General features: G+C 46.3%; 1 protein-coding gene and 1 long non-coding RNA gene across 2 annotated transcripts; one reads left to right on the top strand and one right to left on the bottom strand.

Moving 5' to 3' along the window:
* Positions 1-6,422: 6,422 nt before the first annotated feature.
* CHST2 (carbohydrate sulfotransferase 2) lies at positions 6,423-9,685 on the top strand. The gene has a single exon (XM_053986606.1). It carries the CDS (start codon positions 6,482-6,484, stop codon positions 7,769-7,771), a length of 1,290 nt encoding a protein of 429 aa, XP_053842581.1. The 5' UTR covers positions 6,423-6,481; the 3' UTR covers positions 7,772-9,685.
* Positions 9,686-12,413: 2,728 nt separating this feature from the next.
* On the bottom strand, positions 12,414-14,861 carry LOC128812313 (uncharacterized). Its single transcript, XR_008438684.1, has 2 exons — positions 14,763-14,861; positions 12,414-12,660 (listed from the first exon to the last, which is right to left on the bottom strand). It is a non-coding gene; the product is annotated as an uncharacterized LOC128812313 (long non-coding RNA).
* Between the last annotated feature and the right edge of the window lie 1,024 nt (positions 14,862-15,885).

Genomic DNA, 15,885 nt, shown 5'->3' with positions numbered 1-15,885 from the left:
CCGGGCAGAATTTCTTAATTCTGTATGACAAATTGTTCTTGTTTTAAAATTTAGCTGGCGTGGGAAGAGGAGGGTGGAATTGATGCATACAGTTTGGATTTGTGGAAGATGGAGCAGCCTCTGCCCAGGATTGAACTCCAGGATCATTACCAGCAATCAGAATCATCACCAAAGCCATCACTGGGAGTAGAAACCAGTTTTCATCTTTTTTGAGCCATGCTAAAGAGGTACAGCTCTGGTGTTTCAGGCATGGTTTAGCCAAATGTTTTCACCTGCTAGATTCTGCTAGAGCAAACATTGACCACATTATTGCAAATAGAAACTCAGGAAGGCAGAGGTGAATCTTCTGAAGTTATTATGGTTAGAGGTTTGCACTGCAGCTGATACTGGGCATTTTCACCATGAAGTCTGCATCTCTTGGATTGCTGGTGATTTTTTTTTTTTTCAGGCATTTCAGGTTATCTTCCCTGTCCTATGAGAAAAGAGCAGTCTGCTGATTAACTGAATGGAGACTTCTGCTTTGGGCAAATTCTGGAAAAAAATTTGCTATAAACTTTTAGACATGAGACTGGAATTGGATTCTGACCATTGTGTGAACTGCAGGTCTGGAGATTCTCATCCTCTGTTTTTGCACAGGGTAATTATACTAAACAAATAAATAAACAGAGAGAAAGAAAGAAGATAAGTTTGTAATAAAGCCTGATTTCTAGGCAGTTTCACCAGAGAAAACTCATCTTTCATGCCAGCCTGCAGGAAGTCTTCACTGTGGTATGGAGTAGAAATATGAAAATGCTACAGGTAGTGTGTCCCTTTTTCTCAAATCCTTGGGATTTTCAAGAGTAATTAGCAAATTATTTATGTTACTCTGAGTTTTGAAGAGATGCAAGAACCTTCCTAGACAGTCATATATAGCACAATGTATGTTATGAGAGAAACTGAATTCTCACTCTTTTGCCCAAAGCTCTGTGTTTGAATTTTTAGACAAGGATTGGCAACTCTCTTCCCTGGGATTTAAATTTGTCCAATCCACGGTCAAATGAGGACTGGCTATTTTGCTCTATCACCTGAGAGTTTAGATCCAAGGGAACATTGTTGTTTGGCTTCTGCCTGCTGCTCTCGGGGCAAGGAGAGGTAAGGGAGGTCCCTGGGACTGTGCAGCAGGAGGTGTGGGGTGCCAGGCTGAGCCCTGGGACAGGGATGCTATCCAGCCCCTGGGACAGGGATGTTACCCAGGGACAGGGCTGCCCTGAGCAGCTGAAGGCCTCCTGGGCACCCCAAGCTCTGGGGGTGAAGGGTGTTTGGGTCATGGATTTGGAGTTTAGAGATGCCCAAATGTGTGGGGCTGAGGTAGCTCGTAGGTGTGACCTGCTAAAAGTTTGGGAAAATTTGATGTGAAACAGTGCATTGCCCGTTGTTTTAAAGGTACATGGCTATAAAAGTAGAGTCTCTTCATTTCCTTTAGAACTTGAACCAGTTACACAATAGCCAAAAAAAATTTCTAATCTTAATAAAAGTCAAGTAGAGACTAATCTACACTGCAGTGTCCCCAGGACATTTGCAAAGTTCTGGAATTCCTTCAGCTGCACAAACAAAAATTTATAAATATTTATTGAAATGTAGCTTATTGAAAATGTCACCTGTGCAACTGGAAATGAACATGAAAGAGAAACTGGGGTGGCAGGGAACAGCTTGTTACAGACAGGTTGTCCACTTGGCTTTGTACTTCTGGTTTTTCAGTGGCTGCTTTAATTTTGGCCCCTGCCAGCTGCTTCTGCACACACAGTTCAGAAGGAACATCCAAGAGAAAATGGTTACTTTAGGAGGCAGATTGCAGCAGCTATCACTTAATGCAACGGCTGCTGAAGGATTCATCATTATTGGAAAAAAAGTGGGTTTTGAGGGAAATCAGCTGCCACTGCTGCGTGACATGTTGAATATGATGTTAAGATATGCACAATACTAAAAGGAAGGGTGCAAAATATAAACACCTGCAATTCTATATGCTACTGTAGAGATTCTTCTCACCTATCACCAGTGATGAGACTAAAATACAGTCTTAAACAAATTCCTAGGTTTCCCAAGTTTTGAGAGCTACTCAATTTTATAAAAATTTTGTTCACGTTTTGTGGTCTGTAATTTGTGCTTTAGTGTTAAGAATCTTACTTTTGGGCAATGTTTGAGGAATTCAGGATCTCTCTTTATCCTGAATTCAGGATCTCTATTTATCCTGAACAGATTAGGCTAGATACAGGACTATTTAATCAACACCCAGAACTTACCTCACACTAGGTTTATTACAGCATAAATCTCCATCTTTCAATTTCTTTTAAAAGATAAAACCTTGCTCAAGTTTGACTTAAGGAAAAACTTCTCCTTGTGCCCATTACATGCTTGTGAACATGAGAAAGGCAAATCTTAAAGCATGAAAAAATAGAATGTTGGGAAGTGTTCCAGTAAGGATGAAACCTTTTTCAGTCCCATTGCTTAAATGAAGGGATGTCATGGAGGGGATCTTGGAGAATTCTGACTGGGGCAGTATCACTTTAAGGGAGGAAGAAACTCAGCTAGTCAGGATTTGGGTTACCTAAATATTACATGTAAGATTCACAAACATAATTACTAAATATAAAATACTAAACTACCATAAAATATCTAAGTACTGAATGAAAACAAATTCCCCATATATTTTAAATTGGGGCGTTTTAATTGCAGGTACTTATCCCTCACACATTGCTGGCTGCAGAGTTTGAGGTAAATGCAGCCACCCTACTTCTATCTGAGTTTTGTAGTGTGTAACAATCTGCACTGGAAAAGGAGCATTCTCTTCTGCTCCTCAAAGCAAACTACATGTAATTGTCAAAAAGTAAAGCTGGCCTAGAAAGAAGTGTTGGGGCTTTGAATTTTACTTTTTGAATGATGAATTTTGTTTTTTGAAGAAAGGAAACTTTTTATTATTTGACATGGGTGATCTAGTATACTAAAATTAATGAGCCTAAAATAGATTGACATGAAGTAAAATAGAGGGTGGAAAATGTACACTGAAGCACCTGAATATATTTGTGAAGAACTGTATTTGTTCAGCTGCAGAATGTTCCTCTTTCACACACTTTCTGTGCCTCTTACTATTTTTTATACTTTGTGTTTCTTTGCCATATATGTTTCTGATGCTTTGCAACAGATGTACAAATGATTTAAAAAACTAACCAACCAAAGCTCCAATCTTGTGAATTGAAAGTTGGCTGTATAAATCTGTTCCATATAAAGTTATTCAATATTCATTGATATTGAATTATTCAAAGTGCTAACTTGACTATCAGGTCTGAAACTTCTGGGAAGATCAGATAAAGCAGCTGCACTGAACCCGATTGATTGCAGTTGTGTTGTGCGTGGGTACTTGGGTCCTCCTGCACAGCATAAATGCCTACACTGCTCCAGTTTTGAAAAGTAAGATTCTGTTCAGCAGCACGTAGGTCGAATTAAAGAGCTGCTGGCCTCGTGTTTTCCTCGTTGAGTTAGAGCAGTTTGATGAAGGCAGCGTTGCTTTCAGTTCTTCTGCACTCACTGATTCAGGGAGATGTAAACACTGTGTAGCAGCAGGGAAGGTGCAGAATCCAATTACAGCTTTTCATGTTTGGGTTTACTGATTAGTTTTACCATTTCAGATATTATACCTGCAGTTCATGTTTGCTTATCTTTATTTGTTACTTGCTAAATTTTAAATGCTGTGAGAACTGGAGCTGGCATTGTAGGTTTTTTGAGAAAAATTCATATCTCTCTTCAACCAAGTGAAATGGAAAGAAGGGATTAATTTGAACTTCATGGTATTGTAATGATTTTTTACTGCTATGAATTGGTTTTGCTCCCTGTAGTCTCTGTCCTTTATTGCATTAGTGCTGCAGAACAATAGTGGTGGGAGATACTGCTTTATGAACTCCAGCGTCTCAGTACTGCCATTGTCATTCATCATCTAATATAGGCTAATTGATGCTACTACAGACCATTCCAGAATGAAAAAGAAACATTTCTTCTTTAGCTAGGTGATGGTCACTTCATCTGTAGTGAGCACGGAAAGCCAAATAAATATTTGATGTGAAGCTTTATAAAAATATATTAAAAAAGCAAAAGTCTTGTTTTATGTGAGGAAATCTTGGATTAGAACTAAAGAATAAAGTAACTGCAAGAATTTTATGCTACAAGATGCTCCAGAAGGTAATTATTTTTCATTGTATGCTTTGTTTCAAGAGTTACAAGTCAATCGTTTTAAGTTAATCAGGTTTAAACTGCACATTTCTTTGCTAACTAGATACAAATAATTTGTACACAATGTGGCTTTAAAGACTTCCTCTGGAGCACTGCAGGGTAAAATGGCTTCCCCTTCCCCCTCACTTTGATGAGATAGAGACTTTTTCTTGAATATTTAATGGTTATTTGAAGTCTGCTATTAACAAATTACTTCTGTATGAAAAGTCACCGTGACATTTAAGCACTGCCGCCAGGGTCACTGGCAGCTCGTGGGACAGTTCTGAGTTGCCCTGTGTGCTTTGATGGCCGTGTCGCAGCCGGGGCGGCGGCTGAGGGTGGCACTGGTGTCGCACACCAGGGGAGCTCCCTGCTCCCATCCCGCTGCCACCCTGCCCTGACAAGGCTCGGAGAGGGGAGTCCTCCTGCTGCAGATCTTACCCTTCACTTTGAGCCTGGAAGGGGCTTAGAAGTTTTTCCAGAAAGGGAGCTTGGCTGTTAATATCCCTGCAGAAAACGTGGGAGGAGCATTGAAATGTTTTGAAAAGGGATACGACGATTGCTTACATATTTAGCTCCTTCACCCTCTTGTACTGTTTTCGTGCATTTATTGAATAGTGCGCTACCAGGCAAGACACACACTGGGTGAATTTGTGCTTTATCTGTTTTCTGAGTGTAAAAGCTTTTGCTGTAGTGTCAGATCCGTGCTGTTAATAAATGTTCCAGCAAAATCTCCCCAGTGTCAGTTGTTTGTGGAGGGATTGGTCTGAGCCAGGGGCAGCCGCCCAGCAGCTCCAGGCTCCCAGCTGCCCGGGGAGACGGGCCGTGTCTATCTGTGCATGGTGAGAAAGGCTGCAGCGGTGCGAGAGCTGCTGGGTAGAGAAAGCAAAGGACAGGAGAGAGCCGCCAAATGCTTCTGTAACTCGTGAGCAGCCCCGGAGTGCTCCGAGCTTGGTCGGGCGCGGAGGAAGCCAGTGAGAAAATTCCGTAAGAGTCCCTGGGCTTTGCCGCAAGCCCATCGGGAAGCCTGTGCCCCACGAGTGCGCTGTCCCCGCGGGACCCGCCACTCCGCACCCTTTTCAGGCGCGTTTTGGGGATGTGGTCGTCTTTAAAGCACCAGTGCTGCCTGGAGCAGCACCGCTGCTTACGCTGCCCTTCCCACAGCGCTGTGTCTCCAGGACACAGGAGAAAGCGCTGCCCGTTGTCGTTCCCACCTGGGGCAGGGAGTCTCGGGGCCCATCGCCGGCCAGCTGCCGGCTCGGTGCTAGCGGGGCCGCGGCCGGAGCGGGGCCGGGGCCGGAGCGGGGCCGCCCGGGCTGGCTGCCCGTGGGCCGGGGCAGCACCGCGACCGAAGGGGCCGCCCGGTGACCGGGCACCGGCTATAAAAGCACTGTGAAGAACTGCGGGCGGATGGATTTGTGCTGAGCTCTGCCAGGAAGATCCATCCAGTGCGAAGATTTTTTTTAACGTTTTGGAGAACCTTTGAGAACTCCGAGTTTCTGTACAAACAAATACAAGCCCCGGAACCTCTCAGGCCTTTCAGGAATCTTTTTTCCCCTCTTCTGTTTTTCCCGTTACCGGCGCAGCTCCGCTGTGCGAGGGGTACCCGGTGAGGAACCTCCCGCCGGGCTGGGCTGACGGAAGCGCCCCGGCAAAGCAGAGAGGGGCTCCCAGAATCGCCCGCCGCCCTCCGGCGGTGGGGGCCCGGCCGGGGTCGGGGTCGGTGCCGATCAGTCCGGGCTCTCCCCGGAGGCGGCCGGGCGGAGCGGGCGGAGCGCCGCAGCCGAGGCCGGGCGGCGGGGCCGCCAATCGGGGCCGCCCCTCGGTGGCGGCGGCGGCACCGGAGCTCTCCCGGCGCGACGGGGGCGGGGCGGGGAGCGATGCGCTCTGTCGGGGCGGCGCAGCCCCCGCCCGCCCCTCGCTGCCGCCCCGCGCTGTGGGGCGGAGCGGAGCGCGGTTCCGCCTCGCCTCGGCGGCCGCCGTGAGCTGCGCTGCGGCGGCGCCCGCGGCCGCTCGGCGATGGCGGCGCGGGAGAAGCGCGGGGCGGGCGGGCGGCCGTGCCGCTGCTAAGTAGGGCAGGGGCGGGGGCGGCGGCGGCGGGGCCGTCGCGGCGGCTGCGCTATGCGGGCCGGGCGCGGGGGGCCGGCCGGGACACGGCGCCGGGGGCGGCGCGCCCCGCTGCCCGCCGCGGGCCCCGGGGCGCCGGGGCGCTGAGCAACAGTTGGCCCCGCCGCCGCCCAGCATGAAAGTGTGCCGGCGGAAGGCGCTGGCGCTGTGCCTGGGCTACGCGCTGCTGCTGCTGCTCGCCGCGCTCAACCTGCTGGAGTACAAGTGGCGGCGGGAGCCGCGGCGCTGCGGGGAGCCCCCGGCAGCCCCCCGCCACCACCCCCCGCCGCCGCCGCCACCGGCCGGGAGCCGCGGCCCGGCGGGCGCCCGGCGGCAGCTGGTCTATGTCTTCACCACCTGGCGCTCGGGCTCGTCCTTCTTCGGGGAGCTCTTCAACCAGAACCCCGAGGTCTTTTTCCTCTACGAGCCGGTGTGGCACGTCTGGCAGAAGCTGTACCCCGGTGACGCCGTCTCGCTGCAAGGGGCGGCCCGCGACATGCTGAGCTCCCTGTACCGATGCGACCTCTCCGTCTTCCAGCTCTACAGCACGGCGGGCGCTGGCAAGAACCTCACCACGCTCGGCATCTTCGGGGCGGCCACCAACAAGGTCATCTGCTCCTCGCCCCTCTGCCCGGCCTATCGCAAGGAGGTGGTGGGGATGGTGGACGACCGGGTGTGCAAAAAGTGTCCCCCGCAGCGCCTCAGCCGCTTCCAGGAGGAATGCCACAAGTACCACACGCTGGTCATCAAGGGCGTACGTGTCTTTGACCTGGCGGTCCTGGCCCCGCTCATGCGGGACCCGACCCTGGACCTCAAAGTCATCCATCTGGTGCGGGACCCCCGGGCCGTCGCCAGCTCCCGCATCAAGTCCCGGCACGGCCTTATCCGGGAGAGCCTGCAGGTGGTGAGGAGCCGGGACCCCCACATCCACCGCATGCCCTTCCTTGATGCTGGCCACAAGCTGGGCGGGAAGAAGGAGGGGGCGGGCGGCTCGGACTACCATGCCCTGGGTGCCATGGAGGTCATCTGCAGCAGCATGGCCAAGACCCTGCAGACTGCCCTGCACCCCCCTGACTGGCTCCAGGGCAATTACATGGCCGTGCGCTACGAGGACCTGGTGGTGGAGCCCATCAAGACCCTGCGGCAGGTGTACGGCTTTGTGAACCTGGCAGTCAGCCCGGAGATGGAGAAGTTCGCCCTCAACATGACCAGTGGCCCCGGCTACTCCTCCAAGCCGTTCGTGGTGTCGGCCAGGAACGCAACCCAGGCGCTGAGTGCCTGGAGGACTGCGCTCAGCTACCAGCAGATCAAGCAGGTCGAGGAGTACTGCCACCAGCCCATGGCCCTGCTGGGCTACGAGCGGGTCGGCAGCCCCGAGGAGGTGAAGGACCTCAGCAGAACGTTGCTCAGGAAGCCGCGGCTGTGACGGGGCAGCGGCGCCCGCCGGGCGCCCGGGGGTGGCGGAGCGCGGGCAGAGGAGCTGCTCCGGCTGCCTTGAGTGAGGGAGGGAGCCGGGAAAAGCACCCTGGTCTCCGATTTCCTCCAAAGACTGCTGAAGGGTAACATACAGTAATGTGATGATTTCCGTTTTTTTTTTTTTTTTTTTTTTGTTTTGTTTTGTTTGGTTTGGTTTTTTTTGTGGTTTTTTTTTTTTTTTTGTTTTGTTTGGTTTTTTTTTACCCACCCCCTTTGCATTGGGTTAGATGCGATTTAAAAACCAAAATCAAGTGGAACTGAAAATATGTGTAAAGCCCCTTCCTCCTCTCTACAACGCCAGGCAGTTATTCTGTACCAGTATCGTGTTCATGAAGTTCTTGTGGGTTTGAAGATGGTAACAAAAAACTCTTGCACAATTCCTAACACATCTTTATCTCCCTTGGTGTGGAGGGGATGCCCTTGGAAAACATAATGCTGAAAATCAGACTTTTGTATGAAAACAAATGTTCAGACATGATAGTAATAAAAGAAAATAATAAATGATATTCATTTTTATAATTACCTCAATTGTTTGGGAAATACAGTGTTGCTTATGTACAGCTGGAGGGGATGCTTGCTTAAAATAACAACGTGGACTTCTTAAAGGGTATGGGCAGAGGGCTGGAGTGCAACATTTGATGTGTTCAAAGATCAGGAGCTGCTCTTGCAGAAACAAATACAGATCTTGCAAGTGTAGTACAGGTTATATGGCTGTGTCAAAGCAGGTTTCTATTTAACTATTGTCTTTTCTGTTGTATTTAAAAAGTCTTTCAAGTGCCACTGTATTAGTGTCCTAAGAGTTTTAAAACGTTTGCCATCGCAGCAGTATTTATTTTTGTCTTGACATGTATGTCCAGGAGTCACTGTCAAGTAGAAGTGGATCTACAGTGTGACAAGAAATGCAGGATTTAAAAAGACATTTATCATACTGGAAACATTAGCATGTGTGACAACAAAAATAAAATTATATATATTATATATATTCTATAGTGCTAACAAAACATAAGATGTAAGATATTTCTTGACATTGATTGGTAACAGGCAGAGCAGGGGAGCATAGAAAAATGCATAAAATGATTTATTTTTTCCCTTTGTCTGTGTCCGAGGGTATATTTATGTACCAAGAGGGAGGAAATGTACAGCTGTGTGTTTGTGGCTGTAATAGAGCCTTTATGGAGCCAGCCCAGCGTTTGATTTCAGAGCGCTGGTTGGAGACTCATTGCCTGTGAATTGTCATTGCTCTGTGATGGAGCCAGATGGTGGTCTGGCTCTTTCTGGGAGCTCTGCCTAGAGTCTGTCCCATCGTTAAAACTTGATGATTAAAAAAAAAAAAAAGAAAGAAAAAAGGAGAATTTTACTACTTCTGCTTTTGTAATTTCTTGGAAAAAGTCCTGATTTACTAAAGGTTAAGTGGTGTGTTGCATGTGAAAAGTGCAGACACCCTAAGTAGTTTTTAATCTTGGTGTTCTCTGCTGCTCTTTGAAGGCTCATTTTGGAACTTGAGTTTTTAAACAAACGTAGTTTTGCCAAACTGTTCTCTTAGGAGACTACAGACTTTTCTACAGGAAGTACGTTTTACATTGCCTATTTGGGTGTTGTGCCTTCAGAAAATGTGAAGAGTATGAGTAGGAAAAAGGAGACTGATTTGTGAAAATAAATTAATATAAACAGGATACTGATGCGTGTGTGTGTATGCGTGGGTGTATGTGTGAAAATTTTAGTGATGTGTAATATGTCTATTTCTTGTAACTCAAACAGCTGATAACTGACTACTAAGATTTTTGAGTTCTTGATGAAATTTTGGCATTAGATGTTGAATTTATTCTGAAAAGGAAAAACATTTAATAAACTAGTTAAAAGATTATTTCATAAGGTTGCCTATACACTTGCTGAATGACTGCATTACATGTTGGTTCCCTCAGGTCATTTTCACCATCAGCGAAATAACATAAAATCTAGCAATGGGAGATCTTTTAATTGGCCTGTTAGGATGTATTCCCAGATTCCAGACAGCAGTGCTAGAAACGGGAGGGATAGTTAATTTGGTATTTAAAATACAGATTAAGGTACTTGTGTTGTTGTGGAATGATGTGTTTTGTGTTACCACTGTGCATGTTCAGTGCAGTGCTGAGAGGATTTTGGGTGTTTGGCTTTGGGCTGTACCCAGCGGGGTTTTTTATTTTCTTTGGTTGTTGTGTCCGGGGGCAGTGCTTGAAAATCTGACCTGCTTGTAGAGCACGGTGCTTGCTTTTTCTCCATGCCTGCTGTCTGAGGCTGCCTGCTCCCCTGCCCTGCCCTGCCCTGCCCTGCCCTGCCCTGCCCTGCCCTGTCTGTGCTCCAGCAGCGCTGCTGCGGGCGGGGCAGGCGGCTGGAGCCGGGAGCCCCTCGGAGCTGCCCGTGGAACGCCAGCCCCGCTCCGGGACACTGCCGCCGCCCCGGCTCCCGCTGCCGTCAGCGGGGAACTTGCCTTGGGTCTCTAGATGGGGGCTTTCCATGGCAGCATGTTACAGCAAAAGCTCTTTTGATTTTGGGAGCTGAAGCATGGTCATTTCTGCGTGCAGAATTCCTTGGTCTTTTTTGGGAAAGTTTTCAGGATGAGTAAAATGAACAGGAATTGATTGCCCTCCGGGAGTGTGAAACAGATGAGCCCAATTGACTTAGCTTCCAAAAATGTCCTTTGGCTCCTAATTATGTTAAAAATCTCGTCCTGTCATTCTGAGAGAGCACTTGCTGCTCTTCTAATAGTGGTGCATTGCAAGCATCTGCTTCACTTTCCCGATACAAACACTGCCAGTAGAGTTACAGCATCTGAATCTGGTCCATAATTTGGGCTCCACCTACTACATTGCAGCAAGGAATCACCCAACATACTGTACAACTGTACCCTGGTGTGCTTTGGTGAACAGAAAGAAACAATGCAATGTTCATTTTGTGAAAATAAAGGACTGCAAGTTTTTCAGGTAAAGCTTCAGGAAAATGGAATGGTTCCAGATCCTGCTTGTGTAAAATGCTGGTGGGCTAAGCCCTATGCTTAATGCTGCTCTATTAAATATGTATGTGAACAACTGGCAATTAAAATATGATTTTTAGCCCTTTTTTTTCTATTCAGGAAATAGAATTAGAGGAACTTTAACAAGCCAAACAGAGTTGAAAAAAAATTTTAAAAATAGGGTACCAGAAAGATGAAGGGCATGGTTACAAAAGAAGTTTTCCTTTTGTGAAGATGGACAGCTAGCTGTGGTCAGAATAAACTTGACTTTTAAGCTTGAGAGTAGTCCTGAGTTTGCTTTCTGTCTGATTTAATAATTACAGTGTGCTTCTTCAGCTGAAGCTAATGCTTGTATTGGTGAAGAATCAATAGCATAAACAGGGCACAGGGTGCACTCAGGTGCATGGGAGGGAGATGCTTCTGAAGACTTGACACGTTGGTTTGGTGGAAGAGAAAGGCCAATGGGCAAGTACGTGTTGCTTCCTGCTGTGAACAAAGCCAGAACACCAAACTGCTGTGGTAAATTGCAATGATCATTCAGTGCATGAAAACAGGAAAACCCTCTGTCTTCCACTGAATCAACTAAACCACAAGATGTGTAGAAGTGTGCAAGTTGCTGCTGCTAACTTCAGAGCTGACAATGAAAAAAATGTTAGATCAAGTATCTTTCATTCTTTCTTAACAAAAGGAGGAAGTCCTTTATTTTTCCAATCACTTTGTAATTTGTCAGACATTAAACATCATGCCGTGACTGGGAAGAGGAACATAATTTAAACCCACAAACCTTGTATTTCCATTATGATTAGAGCTTGGGTCTTCAGAGGTGAAATACTGATGGTTATAGGCAATCCTGAAACAAGTGTTTCTCATCCTGTAGGCCATGAGGAGAGCAGTGAGATTATTTCCCCTTCATTTCTATTTGCTAGTGGTGTGTTGAAAATGAAAGGTGTTTAACGTGAGCCCTTGCACACCACGCAGGTGGTCTAAGAGTTGGTGTTCCAGCTTTGCTCCTGTGCCTCCCATAAATGCAGGCATGGATCCCTTTGGAGAGGTGAATGCCAGTTGTGCCCAGTTGTGTGGGGCTGCTTTATGTGAACAGACTGAACATGGGGCAAATGCTGTCTCTCTTGTTACTTCATTGGATGGATCAAAAATGTTCTTTTTCTACTGCCATTTCAATTAAGGGTGTTGTATAAATATTACTCTGCTGGAATTATGCATATGAATAAGGTAAGCAGATTTAATTTGGAGGCTCTAAGTGAATGTGAGACTGCTTGCCATTGGTGGATCTGACTTCCACTGTCATTGCTTTCTGCTGAGTTATCCTGGCAGTCAGTACACAGGGTTTGTATTTTGTATCAGAGGTCCTGAGCAAGATCTTACAAAAATATGCATGTTTTATAATTAAAGAATACATAGGATAACATTTCAGCAATACTCATTATATTGTGCACATTTAAAGTAAAAAATAAGGTTTATCTGGTTTATTTGGGTTCCCTGGCAACAAATGAGCTCTGTTAACGTGTCTAAATAACAGCTCTTCGCTGTTGTGACATACATGATTCCTCATGTAAGTTATCATTCTGCAAAGAAAATGCATAGAATTGGTACAACACAGACTGATTTATATTTGCAAGTTGGAAAATTTCCTTCTATTTACTCCAATTTGCAGTTTGGGGCTCCTTGCATCATGAGATTATGAAAGAACACAAGAATGGGCCTGCATTATTGACTGTGCAGAGTCTGGGTCAATGCAAATTCAGTGAGAATCAGTGCAAAATGTAAGGTGTCCCATCTTCCCTTGATCCATGAAGAACTGGAATTCCTCACACAGATCAACACCATGAAAGCTATGAAAAAAAATCGTAATATAATGGCCTTGAAAATGGGAGAACTGGGATTAAAGAATCATCTGCTTCTGCACTAAAATACAAAGCTTTAATATATGTATAAAAATATATGGCTTATTTCCTCACAGAAGAAAATTCTGTATGTGAGACTCACATTTACACCAACTGATGTGGGTGAGCTCTCTGGTGTCCACTGCAGTTCTGAGACAGGAATGTGCTTGTTATAAACAGGGTGATGGGAAGGGATTTGAGGTTGAGTGGTGGGTTACCATCTCTTTGTTCCTCAGAAAAATTGGTGAGTAGCCAGCACAGCCTGCAGAGCTTTTAATATGAGGTACTGCAAACTTCTGTCTGGATATAATTTCATTATTCTGATGGGATTTGAATGGAAATAGGATTTTCATGCTGAAAAACAAGATGAAAATGTGGTTGCAGGAACTCCCCAAATTAAATATTACTAGCAAAGCAGCCTGAGCGAGAAAGGATCTGCTGAGCCACCTTTGTCCCAGCATCAGTTGAAGTGGAAGTTGTTAACTGGAAGGGGCTCTACAGATACAATATTAAGAAATCTGCAGATTCTAGTAAGCTTTAAGTGTGGTTTTCGAGAATATCTGCATGTGCCATTTTCATTGGAGTTGGAATATTATGCAGGAGTCAGCAGGAGTTGTATTTCAGGGTGCCTCTGGAAGTCATGGCCTCATAAATTTGTATTGGGAGGGGGCCTGTGGGGATTTCTGGTCCAAACTATTACTCGAAGCAGGGTCAGCTTATGAGATCAAACTAGGTTGCTCCAGGTTTAACTTGGTGGGTCTTGCAAACCTGCAAGGACAGAGACTGCACAATCTCCCTGGGCAACCTCAGTGCTCTGGGGCCCTTGTGGTCATCCATGGTGCTTCAGCAAAACCAGCCCCAAAATCACTAAATATGTTACATAAATTTATTAATATTTGCCTGTGACTACTGACATGGATCATATCCTCACTTCCCTTTGACTGCAAGAGATGTTGGCTGCAGCTCAGCCTTTGCAAAGGGTCATTAGCAAAGTGGCTAATGAGTAGTGATCTCAGTGGAAAAATGCGGATTCACAATTAGAACGCTGCATCCAGCAATATCCCTTGTTCCACACAAGAGGGATAAAGAGGAGAGCAAAGGCAAAAGAAATTCACTTAGAAGAAAGGAAAGGAATACAAAGCAGGGCTTATCAGAAGTTGCTCTTTCTCTGCTATAGAAAGAAAGAAATACTGTTAAGGAAAATTGAAAGAAACAAATGACACCACGAAGCAAGGTCAGGAGAGGATGAATAAAAGCATTTGCATGTTAAAAGCAGCGAGGATAGAAACCTGAAGGACAGAAGATGAAATGTGATGCTTGTGCTGTAACCATTTGTAATTAATCATGATATGCAGAAAGAATTCCTCACTTCTAAGTTCACAGTTTTAGATTCACTGATTTTCCTCACAGTTTCAAGATGAATTTCAAACAGGAATAATTTTCGTAATTATTCAGATAGTTTTGATGTTCCAGTTTGTTTTGTGTATAGATAGAAACAGAGTTGCTGAACTTTTGTCTAAATATTCCTCTCTGCAGACCTCTATGCATAAATTCACAGGCCCCCTAGTCTGCTAAATTCTTGGCACCTTCTTGTTTTCCATCTGCCAGATGGTTCCTTCTCCCACCAGTCAGGGTTATCAACAATTATCTGTTTCAAGCCATGTGCATGTCTCATAACAGTTTATCATGGGAGACATAAAATGGAAAAGTGACATATTTAGTGTTTATGTAACTTTGAGAATCACTCTTGGCAGCTTTCATTACTTGCTTATTTGCTACTGGTGGTTCCTATGTATGTTTGCTGTACTGATGTGGCATCAGCCCTTCAGATCTCAATTATTCAGTTAATTTACTAAAATCAGACACCTTGCACACTCAGTCAGCCGGTGTTGTTAGGTGTACTGACTTAGCTGGTGGTGTTTTGTTCTTCAGAACACTCTTATACCTGCTTGACCTCTCTTTTCCCAAGTAACAAGTAGTAGGAAATGAGGAAATGCATTCAAGTTGCATCAATGAAGGTTTAGATTGGATATTTGGAAACATTTCATTACCTTGAAAGGCTTGCCAAGGAATGGAACAGGCTGCTTAGGGAAGTGGTCCAGTCCCCAACTCTGGAGGTATTGAAAAGACATGTGGATGTGGTGCTTAGGGACACAGCTTAGAGCTGGGTTAATGGTTGGACTTGATATCATAAAGGTCTTTAGAACCGAAATGGTTCTCTGATGTGATGGTGACATCAGACCCTGGCAGTGCCATATGGGGGTGGTTGGAGGCACTGGGGCTCCTGCAGCTCGTGAAGGAAGCAGTGAGAAAGGTCTGACTGCCAGAGCAGAGTTTGGGGCTGAAGTCTGCTTGACCTCCCTGGGCTCGTGCTTTTCACCTGCTTCACTGGCCGTAGCTCCACCACAAACTGCCAGAGCTCTCAATGGTAAAGGACACTTCGTTCAAAGAGGTACAGCGGTAACGAGTAAGTGGTGGAAAACAGGTCTTTGTGCTTCTCTGCTCCTCTCCAGGGATGAGCACACAGCAGCCTGTGCTGACCATCACACTTTGGTTTTGTAAGAGTTTAATTTCTGGTCCCTAATTACATGTTCTTTCATGCTGAGCAGAGGTAAAAATACACAGAGTAAAAGTGTTGTGGCTACTACCTAGAGAATACCTGCTGTGTTATTTTAACCCAGGAATCCTCATCCCAGAACACAACTTAGACACACATGAGCCCCTCTCCTTTTATTTTACTTTAAATAGGAAAATGTTGTACCTGATGCCACATACCTGAGAGGCAGCTGTTGCCTTTTGGCAGGTGGTGCCCCACAGGTGTTAATGAGGAATGTTAATGAACCTGATACAGAAAAGGGACACCTGAAATTTGTTAGTGAGTCGTGCTGCTCAACCTTTTCCCCTCACAGACAGGTGACTCTTGGCAAAACGAGATGGAAGCCGAGCTCTGCTCTGTGCTTTGTTATTTCTGGCTGTGCTCTGCTGGGCCAGGGGGCTGCCATGTGCCCTCAGCCTCACAGGGGCAGCTGGCCGGAGCTTTCCTGGGGGACCATGGGCTCCAGGGAGGATAAATGCAGGAGGGGAGCTGCTCTTGGGGATGGTGGGGTTTGCCAGAAGCATCTTTGATGGGAAGGGCTGCTGCAGGCTCTGAGTGCCTGTGGTCCCCTAGGAACC

This window comes from Vidua macroura, chromosome 10, assembly GCF_024509145.1.
Source record: "Vidua macroura isolate BioBank_ID:100142 chromosome 10, ASM2450914v1, whole genome shotgun sequence".
Classification (NCBI taxonomy): domain Eukaryota; kingdom Metazoa; phylum Chordata; class Aves; order Passeriformes; family Viduidae; genus Vidua; species Vidua macroura.
The sequence above is the reverse complement of the archived record's forward strand: the minus strand, read 5'-3'. Positions and strand labels throughout refer to the sequence as shown.